At 36.2% G+C, this 24,733-nt stretch overlaps 1 protein-coding gene across 2 annotated transcripts in view; it reads left to right on the forward strand.

The window, feature by feature from the left end:
* LOC112052409 (cGMP-specific 3',5'-cyclic phosphodiesterase) overlaps window positions 1-24,733 on the forward strand; it is a 75,630-nt gene that overhangs the window by 27,205 nt on the left and 23,692 nt on the right. For both annotated transcript variants that reach the window (XM_024091465.2, XM_024091464.2), the window contains exon 2: window positions 7,464-8,148. In XM_024091465.2, coding sequence (XP_023947233.2) covers window positions 7,540-8,148 — 609 coding nt within the window. In that variant the 5' untranslated portion in view covers window positions 7,464-7,539. The remainder of the gene's footprint in view (window positions 1-7,463; window positions 8,149-24,733) is intronic.

The raw sequence follows: 24,733 nt of genomic DNA on the forward strand, positions 1-24,733 counted from the left end.
GTTCCACGATTATCTGTCGTAGCCTGACGTCACAGGAGGCCGGTAAACTTTGACAATGGAAACGAGCTGTTATTGACCGACATCTTTATAAGGGCTGTAAGTGGTCTCATAAGTCCGACCATTTGTCGGCGATAACAATATAGTCCGGTCATGATGTTTTAAAACGTACCTGTGAGTTTATACAATTATAATTTTCGTAGTACGTCCAGTGGTTATCATCATCATCATCATCATCAAAATTAAAGAAAGAAAGAAGTTTATTTACTCATCACAAAAAAGCAATAAAATAATAGTACAATATGATATCAGTGCGGTAAGTTGAAAATAACAGCTGAGGCGGTATTGCAAGCTCGAGCCGTAGGCGAGAGCTATAGTAATAAAACAGAGGCTGTAATTATCAAAGCGCAGTATGTCTACGACGTTTTATAACACATTTGCGAGGAAACACACTTTGAACACACTTTCTGAAAACGAATTTGCATCTTTGCCTGTTTTTCTTATGATGACATTTTGATACATAACTTTATCATTACGTAATGTGGCTGAATATTTAAAAAGTTATGTGTTGATGCATTGTTGTTGTAGCAGTGATATCCCAGTGGATATGACCTCTGCCTCCGATTCCGGAGGGTGTGGGTTTGAATCTGGTTCGGGGCATGCACCTCAAACTTTTCAGTTGTGTGCATTTTAAGAAATTATTATCACGTGTCTCAAACGGAAAAGGAAAAACATCCTGAAGAAACCTGTATACCAGAGAATTTCTGAATTCTCTGCGTGTGTGAAGTCTGCCCCTCTCATTCTGAGAAGAGACTCTAGCTCAACAGTGAGCCGAGAGCCGATAATGATGAAATAGATAAAGTAAAATTTAGTTAGTACTTTACTAGTATAGTATACATATTGCCACATTGCTACAGTACAAACTAAATGATAATTGTTATTAATGTAATTCTATGTAATTGTTATTAAAGCCCATTTTATTATATTACAAAAACATTAGCGTACGTCTTCAAACACGAAGATACGTGGGCCCCACCGCCCCCTTACTACATCTAGTGCTAAAACCTTGGCTTAAGCGTTCCCTATGTTCTGTGGCTCACCCCATATAGTCAGTCAGTCAGTCATCTCTGTATTCAGAATTCAAGTTTATCAAAGAGTAAGTAAAGACCCCTTAAAACAGAACAGATAATTGGGTCAGATAACTAATCCCTCACTTACCTGATTACCCAAATACATCCGCAGCCAAAAATAGGCGGAAAACATTGACCTTAATCGAAAAATTGCCCCATTTCGTTTAACTTGAAGTTGCCAGACGACAAACGGAGACGTCATTCGGATACATTTATCGCAGACTACCGTAGAATTCAGTCTAGTCCACGTAGATATTTTACGATATAGCTTCCGGGGAAATTTTAAGGTAATAATAATTAATAATAATAATTTTAAGGTCAATATTAACTTTTAATGCATTACTAAGATTGTCTGGATGTTTATGAAATAAACAAAATTATACAAAATTATAATAAATCTTTTAACGAAATTACATGAAACATTCCAATTGTCATTATATGAACTACAAACATAAATACACAAATAACTAAGATATTTGTAATTTTGTTTGAACGCCTATACTAATTTAACGATCTCTCTCTCTGATGAGATTGTATCGTGCCATTTAGTAATGGGGCGTTTTATAGCCGCAAATCTTTGATCCTGCAAAAGCTTGATCCTTTAAATCCCTGTAGCTCCGAAAGTAATCAAAATCAAAAATTAAATTATTTCAGTTGACTATTTGTTAAGACTACCACCGGTTAAGGAGACAGGTAACGTAATGATTGCAGATACCTTTTTCTACAAAATTAACATACTCTTAATTTATGTATATAATTTAAAAAACTGTCATCATCCCTATTGCTGTGGTCTGAAAGTTATGTCTGTCGGAGCATTACAGGTACAAAAGGCATAACACTAATACATCAGGTTGATGGACAAATGGGAGTAGTGTAGTATAAGACATTTCCCTGAAAGAATATAATTACAGAAAATATTTTTTTAAATATTTTTCTCATTTATTATAAAAGTATTAGAACTAAATTTAAAAAAAATAGTTTCAGGCTTATCTGGGTTAAAATTTGCCGTATTTAGTTCAAATAGAGTTTATTGTGGTAGTCTACAATGAACCGCCACAGTTCGGAATAAAATGTTACCCCATATCGCTTGAAACTTGAAAAAGTTGCCATACGTCATTCGTAGCGACGTGCACTTCATAGATGCAACAATGTACTGCTTACTCTGAGGACTTATGAAGAAGTTGTATTAGAGATAGATTAAAATAATTTGATTGATTGAGAAATAATTTTCCTTTTTGAACCCCCTACGCAAAAGAGGGGTGTTATAAGTTTGACGTGTCTGTCTGTCTGTCTGTCTGTGGCATCATAGCTCCCGAATTTTTTTTTTTATGAAAGTAGACTTACGGGCGAGTGTTCTTAGACATCCGTTGAAAATCCGTTGAGCCGTTTAAAAGTTGTAGGGGTTAAACTGGGGAAGAACAACCGAATGTCTGCAAATATACTCGAGTGGGGTCTTAAATGAAAGCGTACTGAAAAATAATATTGATGACTTTATCGAGAGTGTCATTAATAATTGACATTCGGGGGTTTTTAAAAATTTTCATTTTATATTATTAGCTTTATGAACGTTTATTGCGTCCTCTAGTTAAAGATGTTGTGCGCGCCATTCGTTACGTCGTTCGAATACCGACAAACGATTTTCTTTACGTGTAGATATTTTACGTGAAGTTAGGGAAATGGTAAACAAAACGTTCTCTTTCTATGTTAGCTCTATATCAGATAAACAAGCCGTACTCTACACAAAGCGAAATTGGTCGAATACTTAAAGTTATGACGGTTCCAAATACGTTTTGGTCCGAGAAGAGCCCACAACAAAATGAGCCAGGGTTCGTTTTTGTTTTTGTTTATTTATATTTATTATTTTACAAATTTATCTAGAACTAACTACACAATTGTATTTTGCAATTCAATATCAAGCTTTTTATCGTTTATACGAGTATAATCTTTTAGCACTAAAGTAAGATTTTCTATAAGGTTACGTTTATTAAAAACTTTAAACTTTTTGAGAGACATGCCGGTGGTTTAAGTGGCAGTTTTATTATAAAAACGAAATTAAAGAATTATACTTGCACTAGAACAAACTAAAACTTAACATATTTCATAACTCTTGCGTACACTAAGTCGGGCTTGAGAAAATAAACAAATTACGCCTTCATTAGCGAAGTCCTTCCATAAATTGCCCTGCAAACTGTCCAGCTATTTGCAGCTAACGGCCGTTTATTTCTAGCCCTACGATTAGGGCTGCCACACGACCGCTTGACTTTTTGAAGCGTTAACTTCTTATTGGAGGGAGTACCGCTTCGTAAAGTACTCGTAATGCGTTACGGCGCCTCTCTCTCTGGCTTCCCTGTCTCTCACGCACACGGCAGCAGGTTTCAGTTATCACAGCGTTCTGAGACGCACATGTTTCCTTATTTTTTGTGTTTAATTTTTGGCAACATTTTTTTTTAAATACAACCGACTCCAAAACATAAACGTAATCACGATAGGTACTAAAAAGGGAAAAATAACATTGTATTTTTCCCTTTTTATTTTCTACCTATTGACCACTTTGAAGTCGGTGCCAAGCCAGTATTGTGTTGATTTTGAAAAAAACCCATGATTACTAATAGAAAGCTAAGTTATTTAGACTATATTTTGCCACCATATTCCCACAGCAAGTGGTACCTAAGCGGGTGAAACCGCGGGGCGTCTGCTAGTAAACATATTATTGACAATTCACATCATTAGTAATCAAATATTAAACACCGCGTTCCTCGACAAGTTCATGACTAAGGGCTCCGTATGAATTCACAATGGTAGCACATAATCAAAAAAATAATTACATCTTTATCCTATATTTATCTAAACAATAAAAAAAAAATCATGCTGTGCTGCCGTTTCTTTCATTTCAAAACACACAAATGCTTTCAAAAACAAAAACAAAAATTCATTAATTATTTCAAGTAAGCTCCTCCTAATTCTCCATTTTCAGTGTTGCAACTGACTTTTAACTTGCTAGTATATACCAAAGTCTAAAAAAGATTTTAAAAATTCCACCCCTAAGGGGTTTAATAGAGAATGAAATAATCAGAACAAGCCAATTATCACGCAATCGCAGGTGTCTGCTATATAATTTAATGAAGCGCATGATTTAAAATGCGCTTTGAATTCAATTCCAATACGTCTGGTATATTGGAAACAATTCAAGAGATGGGAAATCGTTTCTAGGTTATATATTGTTCTGCTATACCTCTTACCCCTTATATTATTTATATTATTTATATTTATATTATACCCAAAATTTGTAACGTCAATTATAAGAAGTGTTCCTTACCATCTTTTTGCCATCAATAGGCACAATATGTCATGCTTTTCTATTTACATCTGTCTTAAGTCAATTCATGACGTCATTTTACATGCATATCTTCTTTTACACACTCCAACCATCTCTTCTTTCCTTTTCTCTTGTTTATCTCTACTTGCAATGTTAACATTCTTTTTGTATGTTGTAATGTTACAACAGTAGCCTTACAATCAGGGCTGTCACACGATCATTTAGGTGATATGATGGTATTCATGTAAAGAAAATTTCATCTTTGAAGAAATTTGAATTATCATACGTCAACTCATCTCTTACTCCTTTTACAGATACATCTTGTTTCTAACACTCCGACCATCTCTTCTTTGAACCTTCTACTTGCAATTTTAACATTCTTCTTGTAATGTGACTTTCATCCCTCCGATCACTTGCCCATTCCATGCTTATCACAGAACGCTAAGCTAAATCTAACACTTTTACTTCTTATGATGCTAACCTGTTATTCCTCAGTTCTGCTGTCACTGGCGCGACTGTCAGACTTCCATTATTTTTTTTTAATTTGTTTTCTATCATCTTTTAGTTGTATAAATTTCACTTCACCTAATTTCTAAATTGATATTTCTGTTTCGCAAACATTAATTTAAATGCTAACGAGAAATAAGTTTGTTTTGTCTGTTCGCCCAAGGTTATGGTGAACAAAGTTGGAAGTTGGAATAACTTGAATAAATAACTAAATCCAAACATACAATTAGTTTTGCCAACAGAATTTAATTTTGACTACCCTATCCTTAAACTTGTAATTGTGTTGTTGGTCTAGTAACTGAATTAGCATTTTGGGGTTATAAGTTTGAGTTTTGAATGGTATGAAAATAAGAGTCTTGGCTTTTTTCCTCGAAACATTTTTTTGTAAAGCTTTTAAATTGTAAGAAGTCCAAAAATATTTTTTTAATATGGATATTAAATCTGGTAAATTACTGGTTTTCCATTTCAATTTGGTTTAAGACGCCGGATTCTATGAAATGGAAAACCAGTAATTTACCAGATTTAATATCCATATTAAAAAAAGACGAGATGACATTTTTGGACATTTTTATTGCATTTCCAGAACCCTGGCTAGTTAAAACAATTACATTGCATGTGTCAGTCAGTTGTCTAAAAATCGGTCTTCAACTTAGATTTAATTAAGTTAACCCAGTACTAGAACTTTTAAAAGTTAATATGTTTATTTAATAGTTAAAAAAAATAACAAATGGCGCATAATTATGTTCGAAATTTACCATTTATAGGTAAGTTAAAGTTCTATACTTTATCTGGCGTTCTTCTGTAGTTTACGGTATGCCAGTATTATTGATTTCTAAGTTGGCAACCCTGCCATTTCCCATTTAATATTCATTATCAAGCAAACATTCTTTATTTGTCTCCATTTGCGCATTATTTTTCTCATACCCCTCCCATAACGGAAAATTCGGTACGAGACTATTTTTAGATACATTGTTAAGAGTTCTAGAAATAGGCTATTCTGTAAGGATGTTTTTCTAACCCGCCAGTGAGAGTCTAATTCACCTCAATCTCTCTAACACGATACTGTATAATGAGAAAGATAGAGGTGAATTCGAATCTTGCACTTTCGAGTAGGTAAAACGAAAAAAAAATCAGTTTGAAGGCGATGCTAAGCCGGTGTCAGAAAGAAAAAAAAGCAAAGGAAGAATTTTTTTTTTAATGATATTTAATTTCTTAAAATGCACACAACCGAAAAGTTGGAGGTGCATGCCCCGGACCGGATTCGAACCCACACCCTTCGGAAACGGAGGCAGAGATCATATCCATTGGGTTATCACGGCTATCACGGCTCTCTGATTGTGTATAGTATAACTAGCGGATGCCTGCGACTTCGTCCGCGTGGAGTTTAGTTTTTCACAAATCCCGCGGGAACTATGGATTTTTCTGGCATGAAAAGTAGCCTATGTGTTAATCCAGAGTAAAAACTATTTCCATTCCAAATTTCAGCCAAATCGCTTCCGTAGTAGCGGCGTTAGTAACAAACATCCATACAAACTTTCACATTTATAATATTAGTAGGAAGTAGTATACTATAATACCTACTAATATTATAAAAAAGGTTAAGTTTGTGGTATTGTAGGAGTAATATCTGGTACTACCAATTATTTAAAATTTTTTACTACTAGATAGCCACGTTATTCGTGAGTGTCATAGGCTTTATCCCCGTATTCTCACGGGAACGGGAACAATTCGATTAAAACCGCGGGGTAAATCCTAGTCGTATATAATCTTGTTATATAACTGAACGAGAGAACTAAACATATACCAATCAATAACCACGACAACTTTGTTAAGGCAATTTGCGCCAATTCCACGGACGTTTAATTGCTCAGTTAAAGTTTGAACTACTTAATTACTAGGATTATACCAATCAGTTCAGATTGTAGTAGAGCTTTTGTGTTTTGTCCGGGGAAGTACTATAGCTAGGATTATTTTTGGAAACAGTATGCTTTGGGAACGTGTCATGACTTATCATTCTTTAATGATACGTATATCATATGTTATAATGGACATGGCGAAACTATAAGGGTTCATTTATAACTTAAACCTGGTGCGTGACAAAAAGAATAGCCAAACAGAGTGGCGTTACGTCACCAAGCGGTTTACTTTTAAGAAGTCTTTACATCAAAAATCCATTTAATGCGATGCGTCCGATACTTACGATGCGGATATGTGGACGCCTATCTCTACCGGAAAGAAGTCAAGAATGCTTCTTGGCGGCAGAAATAGCATGACATGTCAGTGTCACTTAAACGATAAATCATGTCCCATCGTAAAGGAACGCTAAATCAGGACCTATCATAAAAGAATGATAAGTCATGACACGAATTTCTATAAAAAGGACGCAGATATTACGCAGAGATACTCAAAACATAGTTCGTTTCATCGCCCGCTGAGTGACTGAGCCTTCTCATGAGGCCTATAGTTAGGGTATTTTGTTTATTAATTATTAATTCTCACGTTTCTTATTCCAGGTACATACGTCGTAAAAGATGTCTGTATACACAAGAACCGTAAACAGAGCCGCCGCGACCAACCACTGAAACTGCCATGACATCCGAGAAACCCATCGATGTCGTCGCAAAGAAGCCCGAGGCTAGCAAACCGAACGCAAACTTCCCCGATGACAACCCAGACCCCAAAACGGATAACCAACAAGACAAACTCATGCGTACCCATCAATTGATGCATCTAGTTTACGAACTGCCCGTCGAGAGCGTAGAGGAAGAGATGCTTAAAGAGAACCCACCGATAACTATAGTCGAAATAACGGAACACAATGGTTGTGAATTAGATAGTGCCAGGCAAAGTCATAGTGATTATTATAAAGAGTCTAGTCCCGATTTAGGCGATAAGGTTGTGTACGACGCGTTAGAGACTAATGAACTGATGCGATGCGCAGATGAATACAAAGAAGTGATAGATAGGACGTCCCCTGATGACGTTACTGAGGACGATTTGGTGGAGTTGAAAACGTTGCTGGCAAACAAGCCGAAGTTATTAGAGAAGTATGTGAGAGAATGTGCAAGTATAGACGAAGTGAACAGGTTGCACGGCATAACGTCCTGTGGCTCGTTATCTCCAAGGCTGCATGAGGCGAGGAGTACTTCGGTTACGTCAGATCTGTTCCAGTTATGGCTGTCTTCGTCGCCGGTTAAGGTGAGCACACCATAATGTGGTGATAGGATAGTTTTGTCACGTTTTAACTGTTCTTCAAATTAACCATTAACCTGATAATGATCAGCCGGCTAATTCACTACCTTTGACTATGTTAGTGGACATCTAAAATATTGTTAGTAATTCTTAAGTGACGAATTTATTTAATGTTGTCTGATCAAAATTGAGATTGTAGGTAAAAAATTAGGCAACACTTCGTGGATATCATAGGGTGTGTAGATGACATTGACAAGTTGACATTGTGATTTATGTTAACAACGGATATACGAAATACGAAAAATGTGGCTTATCATCAGTTTACATTTGCTAGCATTAAACATGCTCATTTCAAGCACGAAACCTGCTACTATTGAGCAGTTGCCACTTATTAGCATGTGTATTGCAACATTGCTAATAATGAGTAAACAACTGGAGCTGTTGTCACTTGCCAATATGCGGAGTAGTATGAAGAGTCAATGACTTCATTATCAACCCATATTCGACTCACTGCTGAGCACGAGTCTCATCTCAGAATAAGAGGGGTTAGGCCAACAGTCCACCACAGCCAATGCGGATTGGCAGACTTCACACACGCAGAGAATTAAGAAAATTCTCTGGTTCCGTTTGAGACACGTGCTATTTAATTTCTTAAAATGCACACAACTGAAAAGTTGAAAGTGCATGTCCCTGCCGGATTCGAACCTACACCCTCCAAAATCGGAGGCAGAGGTGATATCCACTGGGATATCACGGCTCAATATAACATAAGAGTATTAAAGTGAACAGATAGTAATAATCCAAAGCATAGAAATTTCCATGAGTTCGTTGTTAGGGAAATTCAATTAGCTATATCAGTAGTGGGGAGGTATTATGTTAAATATATAATCCACTTACCGGCGCTCCAATAACTTTATTGATAAAATTCACTATATATATATTGTTAAACAAAGTCCTCTTGTCTATCAGTCTGACTTCTATTAACTACGTATACTTAATAGTCATCATCATCATAATTATCAGCCGATGGACGTCCACTGCTGGACATAGGCCTCTTGCAAGGACCAAACACATCAGTCTCGAGCCGCCAGCATCCAGCGGCTTCTCGCTTGTTATCTATCTGCCTAGTTGGGGGTCGACAACACAAGTAATTAGAAACACAATTTTTCAGTAGGATGCGTCTCCAAGTTTTCAGTCAGTTCAGTGTGAATTTTAAGAAATTAAATATCACGTGTCTCAAACGGTGATGGAAAAACATCGTGAGTTTTCTTAATTCTCTACATGTGTGAAGCCGGATAATTCGCATTGCGTCATTGTAATGGACTAGTAGCCTAACTAACCCCTCTCATTCTGAGAGGAGACTCGTACTCAGCAGTGAGCCGAATAGGGTTGTCAATGATGATATGCTCTGTTTAGGCAGTCAGTTTATAAAAAAAAAACTAGCGGACGCCTGCGACTTCGTTCGCGTGGAATTCAGATTTTCGCATATCCCGCGGAAACCGTGCACTTTTCCTCGGACAAAAAGTATCCTATGTGTTAATCCAGGCTATAATATATCTCAATACCAAATTTCAGCTAATTCGGTTCAGTAGTCGAGGTGTGAAATACTCTTTCACACCTCGACTACTGAACCGAATTATACTGAACTGAACAAACATTCATATCATCAAAATCATAAGTTTTCGTAAATCTCGGGAAACCATGGATTTTTCCGGGATGAAAAGTAGCCAATGTGTTAATCCAGAGTAAAATCTATCTCCGTTTCAAATTTTAGCCAAATCGCTTCAGAAATTGCGACGTTACAGAATCACAAACATCCAAACAAACATCCGTACGAACTTTCACGTTTATAATATTAGTAAGACAGTAGGATCTGGAACCGTGTAAAGCCAGGAAGTCTTGCTAGTTTTTGATAAAGTAGGTATATAAATATGGAAGTGCTCGAGAGGCTTTTAAACGTTATTATCTGGGGCTCGAGTCTCTAGTGGCGATACGGTATCTGTTTACACTTTACATACGCTGCGGTGTATTGGCGTGCCAATCAATCGCCTGCCAACCGCCTAGCTCCGTATCTCGTTACAACATCAACAATATTTATTTCAAAAACTATAATCCGTTTAGTAATGGGTTTTAAAAACCATTCCTTCATTCCTTATCAGCCGACAGACGTTCACTGCTGGACATAAGCCTCTTGCATGGACCTCCAAGCACAACGGTCTCGAGCCGCCAGCATCCAGCGGCTCCCTGCAACCCGCTTGATATCCTTAGTCCATCTAGTGGAGGGTCGACCGTTTCTGAAAGAACCACAGAAATTTTGTAATTTAAACGGCTTAAATTAAAACATCACTGGCTTGGCACCGCCTTCAAACTGATCAGAAAGTAGCACATAGGCAAGATGTTATTTTTTGCTTTTTAGTTTAGGTTAATTTTAGAGTTAGAAGTCGGTTGAATTTTTTTTATTAAAATTTTTATATATATTTAGATGGTGATTATAATGAGTCGAAAACTTGAAATTAAAGTTACGAGGGTTCAATACCTGCCTTGGTCCAAGAAGAGTCCACAAGTTTATTACCATTTTACAAATTTATCTAGAACTCTTCGCTATCGTATAGTGAAATTCAATACCAAGCTTTTTTATCGTTATAATCTTACTATACAAAATAAGATTTTTGTATGAGCTTGCGTTTAATAAAATGTTTGAACTTATTTGAAGACATGTCCGTAGTTTCATGTTCAACTTTTGAATTTTTGCTCGATACCGCTGGTGATAAGAGATAACATCGTTATCATCGGTTTTCAGAATTTAGTGTTGTAAGGACAAGGAGGCAATTTAAAAAACTGGTAGAAACTATCGGCTGTCCCATTTCAAAACCTAGTATGGGCTTAAAACTAAATTTTACAGGAGAGCGAAAAAACATAAATGAGGTTAGCCCTTAAAAACTATTTAAGTAGAACAACTAATGAGTTATTGGTTATGTAAAACACAAAATATGAATATATAACACTACCTAAATTCTAATTTTAGTGTATATTACAAGTTACAAGCCCTTACTAAGATTAATTATTGACCCGCTACGGTAAATATGATGTAGTAATGACTTTCATACCATAGTAAGAACACTTGCTAGGTTTTGATATGGTTTATTATAAATTATTTTAAAAAAGTTTATTATAAAAACCATGAAAATCAGCTTTTCAAAAATCCCGCTGGAACCTTGAATTTTTCCGGCATAAATGAATTACCTGAAAACATGTGTACATTGCAGAATCGCTTAACAGTCGCTTCACTGTGACCCGCTTGCTCGCTATTTAACTAACAATAGAATAGAATAGAATAGAATACAACTGCAACTTGCAACCGTCGCGCAGATTGCGAGTGATTAAAATATTACTTCATTGTGCGACGAGAATATTCACGCTTATTCTCAACTAAATCGCTCTCTTTTGTTGCCATGGGGAGACAGAGAGAGCGATGATTTCGATTCTGCTGCTATTCCTTTACATATTTTGTCTCACTCTTTTTTTATTGTATATATGTGTATTAGTTTTGTCAATAAAATGGAAAAAAGGTAAGGTAAGGAAGGAACCGAAACAAAAATTTTTTTTAGGTTCCTTCCTTACATGCAAAGTGAGGATGAATTTTTCACCGTCTATCCCATTAATTTTCAAATTTGTAAGGTTGTAGGAGGTAAACTCTTGATATTCTGCAATGAACTGATTTTGAAAATTCTTTTACCAATAGAATGCTACATTTTCACCGAGTATAGCCTGTATTATATTATACCCACGGAAACGGGAGCTACGCGGTTGAAACCGCGGGGCGCCTGCTAGTAGGTATGTATAATAAATAGTAGCAGCATCATCATCATTATATTCGGTTTACTGTTGAGCACGAGTCTCCTCTTAGAATATGAGAGGTTAGGCCTTAGTCCCAATGCGGATTTGCCGACTTCACACACCTGGAGAATTAAGAACATTCTCAGATATGCGCAGGTTTCCTCACGATGTTTTTCCTTCACCGTTTGAGACAGTGATTAATTTCTTAAAATTTAGAGAACTTATAAGTTGCGAGATGCATGCCCCGGACCGGATTGAAACCTACGCCCTCCGAATGTAAGGCAGAGGTGATATCCTCTGAGCTATCAAGTCTATTTTTATTATATTTAGTATTAGCATACCTACATTATAACTTAACAAGTTGAGGTATATTGCATAGATAAACCTTCTCAAAGCGCCGAGAAGGTCTCGCATTATATTCATTGAAATATATTTGAAAGCCCCGCCTCGTTGCAACGGCTGAAAAGGCTCTGCATACTAAACTTTATTTTCCTAAGCCTTCGTAAGTCCTAAAGTAACTACATATAATCTGCATATTATACGAGTAGTTTATTTAATGGTAGCATATGTCCCGGTTTTACCCCCGTACTTGTGAGAATCATTATCGAGCCATATTCGGCTTACTGCTGAGCACGAGTCTCCTCTCTGAATGAGTCAACCCACCACCTCCAGTGGCCCACCTGACTTCGCAGTCACACGGGCCGATCAGAGGGAGGGCGGGCGCGGTATTTTTTTTTTATTCTCTACAAATTAGCCGTTGAATACAATCTCACCTGATGGTAAGTGATGATGCAATCTAAGATGGAAGCAGGCTAACTTGTTAGGAGTAGGATGAAAGTCATGGTAACTAGCCACGGCTGAAGCCTCCCACCAGCCAGACCTGGACCAGTTAAGAAAACCTAAATCAGTCCAGCCGGGGATTGAAACCAGGCTCTCCGTCTTGTAAATCTACAGCGCATACCACCGCGCCACGGAGTTCGCGCCTCTTCGCGTGTTCCAGACACTTCTTGACTCATAAACGTAAACAAACATACACACTTACACACACACAACCTTTCGCATTTATAATATTAGTGTGATTCTAGATTAAAATTAAACTACAAAATTCCATTTTTCCCCAGCGAATTGAAATTGATGAACGAAGACATAGACGTAAGCTAGTCTTTACTAATATTATAAAGAGGTAAAGTTTGTTGTATTGTAAGGGTAATTATTTTACTACGAGAAAGTCACGTTATTTGCAAGTGTCATAGACAATATTTATTCCCCGCATTCGCACGGAAGAAAAGGAATACTCTAGGCCTCATAAAAAAGCTCATAAAAAAGATCAGAGCTCACACAGCGGGCGATGGAGCGACCTATGCTTGGAGTTTCTCTGCGTGATCAAATCAGAAATGAGGAGATCCGCAGAAGGACCTAAGTTACTGACATAGCTCAGCGAGTCGCGAAGTTGAAGTGGCAATGGGCAGGCCACATAGTTTGAAGAGCCGATGGACGTTGGGGTCCCAAGGTGCTGGAATGGCGACCCCGCACCAAAAAGCGCAGTATTGGTCAACCCCCCCACTAGATGTATAGCCGCTGACTGCTGGCGACTCGAGACCGTGATGTTTGATAGTCTAATGATGATGATCATGATAATTCTCACGGGAACTGGAACTACGCGGGTGAAACCGCGGGGTGACATATATACAATAATAATATAGATTCAGAAACATTTTCAGGCAATAACCCAGTAGAGCAGGTCAGAAGCGAGCGCTAATTTTCACAAAAAGAAATAAGCTCAAAACGAATTAATGTTAATTAAGTTTTGTCATTAAGCCCGTAAAGAGGTAGCTAATGGCGTCCATTAGCTTCGTCCTTTGTCATTATTAACTGGCGATATAGTTTTATACCGACCAGTTGCAGCGAACGGTGTTATTCATAAACTAGCGAACGCTCATGACTTCGTCCGCGTGGAAGCCCATGATTAGATTGGTTAAAAGTTTATAATAACACTGATGACCCGGTCAAGCTTCGCTTTGACTTCATCATTATCTTATGTGCGCTTATTTCCTACCTACTCCTACCCCTACTCAACCCTACCCCTATCTATACCCTACAAACGCTCCATACGTACAAATTTCCTCCCCTATAAATATAAAAAATGAATTTGTTTGTCTGTTATGGTTTCACGTCTTTACTAAACAAAAATGAGTAAACTATTCATGACTTCACTCAAAACACAATTGTTCCTAAAATGGCCCATCAAAGATAGTTTAAAGAAAATGATATTAGAAGTGGCGCCATCCTCTAACTACGTGAAAGCTTTCGCACAACAGCTCTCTAAAGTTAAAAGCTGTATAAAGTGCATGGACACTTGATAATGGCTGTATAATAACGTTATCTATTGCGGGGTTCTTGGGTCGATATTGGCACTCGTTCTAGAACATTTATGGCACTTGGTAAAATATTGAGAGTAGATTAATTTAATCCTACCCTACCCCTGCTTTACCTCTACCCTACTCCTGCCCTACCCTACCCTACCTTACCCCTACCCCTATCCTATCCCAAACCTACCCCTACCCTTAGCAAAATTGGTCCAGCCCTTAGAGCGTGGTGCGATGACCAAGGGAAATAGGCTTAGTATTGTAAACAGGTAAAGTTTTTGTGGTTATAGGGGATAATCTCTGGATCTACTGGACCGATTTGTAAAGTTCTTTTACCAATAGAAAGCTACGTTATTTGCGAGTCTCATAAGCTATGTTTGATCCTCATATTTACACGGGCACGGGAAATACATAACTGAAATTCGTGCCGTCCTATAGCGGCATTTCTGCGTCTTTTACAAATTTTGTATTATCTCCGAAACTATGTAACAAAACTACTTTTGAAACAAACACTGTGGTCTCAAAAAAAGTAAACAGTAACTGTAGTATAAAAATTATAATATTTATTTTATTAATGAACATAATACTTAAATAGGCTAAACTTATTATAAAAATAAAATATAAGGAAATATCGAAATATATATAATTTTTTTACTAATATTTTATATTAGTATAAAAATGTTTAATTACGTAAACGAGAAATGCAACCCCTCCAAAGAGAACGATTTACGCAGAGATTCATTTCCTGTTGTTTCCAAACGAAGGACTCCGGAAATTGACGGCGGGGGAGAGGCTTTTATTTTTGGCGCCAGACGTTTTTATTTTTGACAAACCAACAAAAATCGATATACGAGTACTGCCTTGTAGGCTTATTACTAATGCAATAAAATTGAAAATTACGTGCATACAATTTTTACGTGCATAAAATTACGCGGTGGATTTACAAGACGGAGATCCTGAGTTCGATCCCCTGCTGGGGCGATTGAGGTTTTCTTAATTGGTCCAGGTCTGGCTGGTGGGAGGCTAGTTACCACCCTACCGGCAAAGACGTACCGCCAAGCGACTAAGCGTTTCGGTACGATGTCGTGTAGAAACCGAAAGTGGTGTGGTCCTACCAATGCTCCTCCTACCAAGTTAGCCCGCTTCCATCTTAGATTGCATAGTCACTTACCATCAGGTGAGATTGTAGTTAAGGGCTAACTTGTAAAGAATAAAAAAATATATATTTTTTCATATATTTCGGACCATTATCGGACTCTTATTACATGTTTTTTTTTAGACATGGACTAAACGAAATTAATATTGTTTATATTTGATATGAGTCAACTACTTAACCTCTTTAAAGTTCAAAGTAACCCTTCCTCGGAGAGCATATTTTAAGGCCCTGGTTGGTAACATTTACATAAATTAACAATTATCACTTATTCCGCCAACCCGAATCGAAGCAGCGTGGTGGGCTAAGCCCCATATCCCCCTAAGGAGTAAGGACCTGTGAATAGAACAAATACAATAATAATATCGTTATTTTTCTTGCCACGAGAAAACATTCTTTCATTCTTACTGAAACTTCTACTTTTTCATTTCTATCAATGCACCATTTTGTGTGAAACGTGAAAGAAACTTTCCCGCTTGCCGCTATAAATAATACCAGTCTGAAGTATTATGCTCTTTTAATTTAATTCCGCTGCAGTTATTCAAGTTTTGCAATAAATTGCTTCCGAGCTTTAATGTTTCTTTTTCCAACATTTTTTCGCCCTTAATTGTGATATCACTTCAAAATTAAAATCAAAATTCATTTATTTCAGGAAGGCTTAGTTTACAAGCACTTTGAAACGTCAGTTGACTGTTTGTAGCAGTTGACATTATGTCAGTCTCTGACGATCAAGTAATCTGTCATGCCTGTAGCGCTAACGGCTTGACGTCTGATAAAACTGATCGTGTGTTGGTCGCGATCGGCATGATCTTTTGATTATTATCTGCTTGCTGTCAAACCGTTAGCCGGTGAATGAAAACATCGTAAGGAAACCTGCATACCAGAGAATTTTCTTAATTCTCTGCGTGTGTGAAGTCTGCCAAACCGCTTTGGGCCAGCGTGGTGGACTATTGGCCTAACTCTTCTCATTCTGAGAGGAGACTCGAGCTCAGCAGTGACCCGAATATGGGTTGATAACGACGAAGCCGTTAGCGCTATAGTCATGAGAGATTACTTGATCGTCAGTGACTGACTGACTTAGTACCTATAGATTACTAAAATTACGAATTGTAAGTACATAATTTTGAAATTGGATTACCAAATACCACCCAACTAATATTCCTCGTCCAGATCTATTACATTCCGCATTTTCCAATAGTTTTTGCTGATGCGGAAAGTTTTCCGCAAAGCAAACAGTGCAGTCAAAGGCTCTTGTGGTTGAGATGCTTGTATTGAGAGCGGCGCCGTTTTTACTGGCTTTTTGTTTGAGGTAAACGGTAACTTGGTTTATATTAGCTTTTGGTACTAGCGGACGCCCGCGACTTCGTCCGCGCTTGGACCGCCTTAATCCGGCCCTGTCGCAAAATCCGTTCTTAGTAGACAGATAAACTATCTCAAGCGGTTTTCGAGATTTCGTGATGACCTTTCGCTTTATATACCTAGTACGAGTAACTAGTGGATGGAGCGTAAATGATTGTTCATTTGAAATTGAAAACCTTCGTGCCCGAAACTCTATTCCCGACTCTATCTGGTGGGAGGTTTCGGCCGTGGCTAGTTACCATCCTACCGACAAAGACGTACCGCCAAGCGATTTAGCGTTCCGGTTCGATGTCGTTTAGAAACCGAAAGGACTGTGGATTACATCCTACTCCTAACAAGTTAGCCTGCTTCCATCTTAAATTGCATCCTCACTTACCATCAGGTGAGATTGTAGTCAAGGGCTAACTTGACTTTGTTCTTGATTCGACGCGGGTTGTTATCTCATAACTTCGTCATTTATTAATCAATTTTAAAAATTCTTTTTGGTTAAAGGAATATACTTTCAGATTGGTCCCATTTAATTTTCACGAAAATCAGTTCAGTAGCTTTGTGTTAAAATCAAAATAACTGAAGTTGAAGCTCATAAAGTTCACTTTGTTTTTAAACCTATCAATAGAAAGGACATAAATACGATGTTAGTTTTCGCTTTTTAGAGTAACCCATCTATGAAGTCGGTTCAATATTTTGTTGTTAAAAAGATTTTTTCAGTTTACTATCTACGCGATCTGTTTGTCTATGTAAAAGTTAATTACTTTAAAAATTTCAATTAAGTTTATCATTTAATTCAAAGTAGGTACCTACAGACTTCAGACATATTCGTTTTCTATTCTCTAAGTAGGTACAGATCCTTTCCACCTGCCACACAGTTCACGTATCTCAATGATCTGATATTGCCACGCTTTTGTGTCTGCGGCAGGTGTTCATAACAGAGAGCTGCGAGCCCCAGATCTTCCTCATTTTATGAAAGCTTCATAGTCATTGTACTTTGCTTATACTTTGTTTTCAACTGCCTCATTGGTCCCGTGGTTACCTGGTTCAGCTACAGGCCAACAAAAAACAATATGTTATTGGGATTTTTCTTAAAAGATAAATTCATAATAGCATAATAGCAGCCTGGAGTTAGGGAAGTAGACGGTGTCGGTACACCCCGTGCCTCGGAGAGCACGTAAAGCCGTCGGTCCTGCGCCTGATCTGTCACCGGTCGTCCCTGCCGTCCCATCGGACTATGAGAGTGAGGGAATAGAGAGTGCACCTGTGCTGGCCCACACACTTGCTCTATAATATGTCCTACGTACATAGTTAATCTCACCATGAGATTGGCCTCTGTGGCCTGAAAAAAAGATTCAGTCGGGAGGATATTATACTTTGTTCCACCATCAAGTTAGATTCCCTGTTTGAGCCAGTTTTTGAATTTCTAAACTGGATCTGGGCCTGTAGCCAAGTGGCACGTCGATTCTCTTTCTACCCTAAATCCTTAGCGGACGTCTTTGTAGGTAGGGTGGTAAATACACGGTCGGGGCTAGTATTGTCATACGTTGGCTCAGGTCTAGTCTAACTGGTAGACAGACGTACCGCCGAGCGATTGCGAGGCGTGACTTATCGATAAGAATAAAATTTTCGAATCGTTAGCGTTTGTAGAAACATAATCTATATAAGTAACATGACTAGAGCAGCAGATGGGCAGTTAAGCGTTACCTTGACACTTTTTTTAACTGAATCGTAAACCATGGTATCAGGTTTTATAAATGACTAAGGTCTGTCTTACACTGGCTCTTACACTATATACGAACTGAATAAAAGATTTTCGTTTGGGGTTGAGAGAAATCAATAATTCCATACAAACTTACATATTCCCATCACGTAACTAAGCGAACAACGTCGTACTACGCACAAAGGAAATTCTGTCCCAATTTGATTTATGTGAGCATTTTGCCACTACCCCCATGGTTGCAATGTTTTAGGTTGACAATCTATAGACATTTTTATTACTAGCTGACGCCGCGCGGCTAGACCCGCGTGGTTACCGTACCCGTAGGAAAGGGATAATATGTAGCCTATAGCACGCACACAAACAAAGGATAGTGTAGCTGCCCAATGGTGAAATAATTTTTCAAATCGGTTCAGTAGTTTTAGAGCCGATCGACAAACAAATTCAAAATTCATTTATTTAGGCTCAGTTTCTTTCTTTCTTTAATAATATTAGTATAGTTAATATAATGCGCGCTCTAAATTTGTGCGAAAAATCAATACAGTTAATACATAAATTACAATGGGGATGATGACTAGGTTTGAATATACTGATTTTTATGATACATTCCGGTAAATAAGGTCAATGTTAACTAACTTATAGATAAAAAGCAAAGATTATCTGGATATTTGCAAAATAAATAAGATTATTAAATTTCAAAATCTATTAAAACCCTTATATCGTAGTTAGATGAAAGTTCATACAGTTTTAGCTTCCTTACATTAAACCTGACATTTTCTTTACATCAACTATAAACATAAACGCACAAATAACAAAGATATTAGTAATTTTGTTTGAAACAAATCTAACGATCATTATGTACCTACGACGTCATTAAATTGTACTATTTTGTATGGCGCGTTTTTCAGGGATCCGCGGCAGCGCCGCAAATCGGACCCTTTAAATCCCTGTAGCTCCGAAAGTAATGATCGCACATGTTAATTTTACAAAATTGGTTTACTATTAGCATACTCTTAATTTATATATAATTTTAAAAACTGTCATCATCCCTATACTGCCCTCAATAATGTAACCATCTTTTAAAATAGATAAAGTTGACTTTTATAAGCATACTCATTTGGTATCTATATCTTTGCCCGTTGACCTTTTTATACAAAGGCGAGCGGTTTAGCCTTTGATGTGCCTTTTCACGGTTCAATTTCAATGTTTGTCAAAGCTTAGTACCAGAGGTATTAGAACGACGGCCTGCAATGGCTAGACATACCTTAGTTTGTCGAAGAATAGCAACGAAGCTACGAGTAAGTGACTCGCGAGTCACTGCTGAGCTCGAGTCTCCTCTCAAAATGAGAGGGGTTAGGCCAATAGTCCATCACGCTGGCCCAATGCGGATTGGCAGACTTCACACACGCAGAGAATTAGGAAAATTATCTGGTGTGCAGGTTTCCTCATGATGTTTTTCCTTCACCGTTTGGGACACATGATATTTAGTTTCTTTAAATGCACACAACTGAAAGTTGGAGGTGCATGCCTCGGACTCGAACCCACACCCTCTGGAATCGGAGGCAGAGGTCATATCTACTGGGCTATCACGGCTCTGTGCCGTACGTACGTACATAAAAACGTACAAGCAATTTTAAAAGAAGGTGTGATTGTAATGATAGAAATTACAAAAAAAAAATCTTTTAAGGCTAATTACATACGTTTTATAATAAACTGCCACTTGAAACCACGGGCATGTCTCTCAATAAGTTCAAATTATGACTATTGACTATTAACTTTAAACCTGGTACTTTCAAAAGCCACCACAGTCCAAACTCTATAATTGGCTACTGTACTACGTATAGTGACGTACTATGATATGGTATGACTATGGTATCATCTGCTGACAAAATTTCAGCCTTCGTCAAAAGAAGTATGTCTGGCTATCGCAAGCCCTGTCCATTAGTATCAGACGTATACAGGACGGGTAACTGACGTTTTCGCTAATCGGAACAGAGTATACGTAAGTCAATGACTTACGTAATAAGTGGTTTGTTTACATTACGTAATGACATAGCGAGTAGCGTAACTGACTATTTACGTTCTATGTCAATGCCAACGTAATTGAATTGTTTTTTTAATGATAACTTGATAAGGGAGGGTAAACCGCTTCGTAACGTAATGCGTTACGACGCCACTCTGTCTAGCTTCCCTTTCTCCCACGCATACGGCGGCATAATTTTTTGACGTGACCACGTCTTATAATTCGATGAAATCAGATGCAAACTCGAAAAAGATGACGTCATGCGCTTGATAGATTATTTTATAAAGTAGTGAAAAATAAATATAGCTGAAAGTTAAGCTGATAAGCTGATTGATAATATGTGTATGATTCATTGTGAAATTAGACCTATCAGATAATTCTTACGTTAGTTAAATATTATTTTATATTTAGACAGTATTTTTGTATTCAATAATAAAGTTTAAATGAAAATACAAACAGTTATGTTACATGACGAACTTCAAAGGTTAGGTGACCAAATATGACGTCACGTGTAATGTTCTATTTAAATTGAAATTCAAATATCATTACGTAGAACATATATATATTCTTAATTATACTGTTTCGATAATTCTTCATATATTATTTAAAATAAAACTTAGAATATAGATCTGACATTATTGTAATTAAAAAGTAAATAAAAGTAATAGTTGTCATTATAAACGTTATTGGAATATGGTAACACTGGTAGGAACTACTAAGAATGATTCTATGTAATGAGGAATTACTGGCATAGACACGGAGCGTCAGGATACGCGGTATCAAGTAATCTGTGGGCTTCAAACGGCATATGGATCGTATACATTTCTTTTGGGCTTTAAATACTCTCGGTCATTAGAATTACCCCAGAAAATAATTCCATATCGTATAGTAGCTGTTACGTAGGCATTGTACGCTACAATTACTGCTGACTGGTTAACTACCTTGGACAACATATATAATGCATATGAAAATCGGCTTAGCTTTAAACATAAATTGTCTATGTGTTTCCTCCAATTAAGACTGTCATCAATATCGAGACCTAAAAATTTAGTATGTGTTGTTTCGGAAATTTTTTTACCTAAATAATTAATGTCTAATTGTAATTTATTACGTCTATTTGCATATGTCATAATTTTTGTTTTGTCAAGATTAATAATTAAATTGTTACATGTCAACCAATTAATAATATGTCTTAAAGTATAATTTATGTCATCTAATGAAATTTGTGGATCACCAATAAAAATTACCGTACTATCATCAGCAAATAAAACTATCCTATGATCAGTTACTGTGGGAAAATCGTTTATATAAGTTATAAACAGTAGTGGGCCTAATATACTTCCCTGTGGCACCCCAGTTGTTACTGTTTTGGACTCCGACATATAAGCTGTCTCAATTTTATTATTTTTATCTATTCTAGTTATTTAAGTAATTTGTTGCCTACCAGTTAAATACGAATTGATAAGTGCCAAAGCATTACCCCTTACCCCATACACATCCAATTTATCAATTAAAGTTTTATGGTCCACATAGTCAAATGCTTTCGTCAGGTCCATAAAAAGCGCACAAACCGGTTTCCTTTTATCAACACTTGTCATTATCCCCTCTAAAAATTTATATATGGCCAAATTTATAGATTTATTTTTCCTAAAACCAACTTGTTCTTCTGCGAAAACATCATAACGCTCAAAATAGTCATTCAGATTATTAAATATATATTTTTCCATTATTTTTGAAAAAATGGGAATCAATGATATCGGCCGATAACAATCCATATTTTCACTATCCTCTTTTTTAAAGAGTGGTTTAACGATAGAAACTTTTAATTTTTCCGGAAATATACCATTCTCAATACACAAATTTATCAAGTAACTTAATACTGGTGATATTATATCGGAAACATATTTAACTACTTTAGTATTGATTTCATCATACCCACAACTGTTAGTTTTTTTCAATGATTGTATAATATTTTTTATTTGTGAAGGTGTACTAGGGTTCATGAAAATTGAGTTTGATTTATTCCAAGAAGTGTTATTTTTAGTATTATTTATTTTAACAGTTTTACGATTAAGAAAGTTTTCATTGAATGCCTGTGCTATCTCTTGAGGATTTTGGATTACTATTCCATCTCTTTTAATCTTATTTATATTATTGTTATTGCTGCGTTTTACTTTTAAATTATTTATAATATTCCAAGTAGCCTTAGACTTATTCTGTGAAGTTTTAATTTTATAATCATTGTGAGATTTTTGAGTTGATTGAATAATTTTCTTTAACCTTTTCCCATATAATATAAAATTTTGTTTATTCTTATTAGTCGGTTTTTTCCTATATTGCCATATTGATATTTTATAATTGTGATATTTCCAAATTATCAAAACCGTTCGGCCATTCTAAATACTGAACTTTTATAACACAGATCCCACAAGTGGGGCATAAAAAAAAATATATCATTAAATATTAAATTAATAAAAAAAATAATGTTGTACAGGATGGCTGTAGATGAAACAAAAATAAAACGGAATAACTTTCGACAAAACATTTGAATTGGCTGTCGCTGCACTTTTTATCTACACACTTATCCATTGCAATAGAGTTTGTTAGCTTGCCCCAGCTTTTAGCATCATTTTCATTGCTCTTTTGACCGAAGCATGTCATCACAGCTTCACCGCTGCGTTTGTGCGTCAGAACAGATTGAAGTATTTTTAAGAAAACTTTCCAGCAGCGTGGAATCATCGCTCGCTCCAACGCTTTCCTTAAACAGTAAAAAAAAATGTATTAGCTAATTTTATTCTATCCCACTTCTGATGTTAAATTTATTTTTTTATATGTCTAATTAATAATGATTTTTCTTAAATAATATTATTGGAACAGAATTATAATTTGTTGTCATAAATATCTATTGTTACTTGTAAGATCAGTTCGGCTAAGATCGTCAGTCGGGTAAGTCCGTCAGTTTAGTATTTTTATAGAGAAACAATTTGATTAGTTGATAGGCGTTGTATGTTAATACATACTTTATCACGTAGTGTAATAGACCTGATATAAATCATTTTAGAAATGGCCAATAATATCATTGAATGAAAATTTAAATAAACTGTGCCGATCTAATTGACTAACTTTATTAAGATAAGTATCCTTAATTCAATTTAATTTTATTAAAATAAATATATTGAATGTTATTTAAGTTTTACTGAGTGTCAAGGTATTTTAAATAAAATAAAATAGAATCGTGACCAAATTAATCATTTATTTCTTTAACTGAACAATATTACTTTTAATTTTAGTGACTCTACCGCCAGTTCGGAAAGTGCAGTCTCTTGTTGAGAAGAACGGCAAGAAACTCAACAAATGCTCTTTTAAAGTATTGGTTAATTACAATTACAATATTTAGGATAATAATTAATACCTTGAAATAGATAGTTCAATTAAGTCTTAACTTCAAGACAAATCAAAATAACATTAACCATTATTACCATACAAATATACAACGACGTAATTAGGTACTATATAATGTCGTTGCAAATATACCTAATTTCACATAAGTAATATTCGGATGTTATAACTTATCGTTACAACAATACAACATAATAAAATACAGTTTACAACAAAGATATTATGTATAAAATACTTAGCTTTCATAAAACAGCCTCAGAAACACAGGAAGACACCATAACAACAACATTATTTTATATTTCCTAATCACACCGGCCAAGACGCCATTTCGTCATCATCCATGAACATCTCGATTCTTTTACAAAACGCCTATTGGCTAATATTCCTTCTGCATTTGTTTGCAATAGACCAATCACACGCCATCTGCTCAAACTGACCACAGATTACTTGATACCGCGTATCCTGACGCTCCGTGTCTATGCCAGTAATTCCTCATTACATAGAATCATTCTTAGTAGTTCCTACCAGTGTTACCATATTCCAATAACGTTTATAATGACAACTATTACTTTTATTTACTTTTTAATTACAATAATGTCAGATCTATATTCTAAGTTTTATTTTAAATAATATATGAAGAATTATCGAAACAGTATAATTAAGAATATATATATGTTCTACGTAATGATATTTGAATTTCAATTTAAATAGAACATTACACGTGACGTCATATTTGGTCACCTAAC

This window comes from Bicyclus anynana, chromosome 24 (assembly GCF_947172395.1).
Source record: "Bicyclus anynana chromosome 24, ilBicAnyn1.1, whole genome shotgun sequence".
Taxonomy (NCBI): domain Eukaryota; kingdom Metazoa; phylum Arthropoda; class Insecta; order Lepidoptera; family Nymphalidae; genus Bicyclus; species Bicyclus anynana.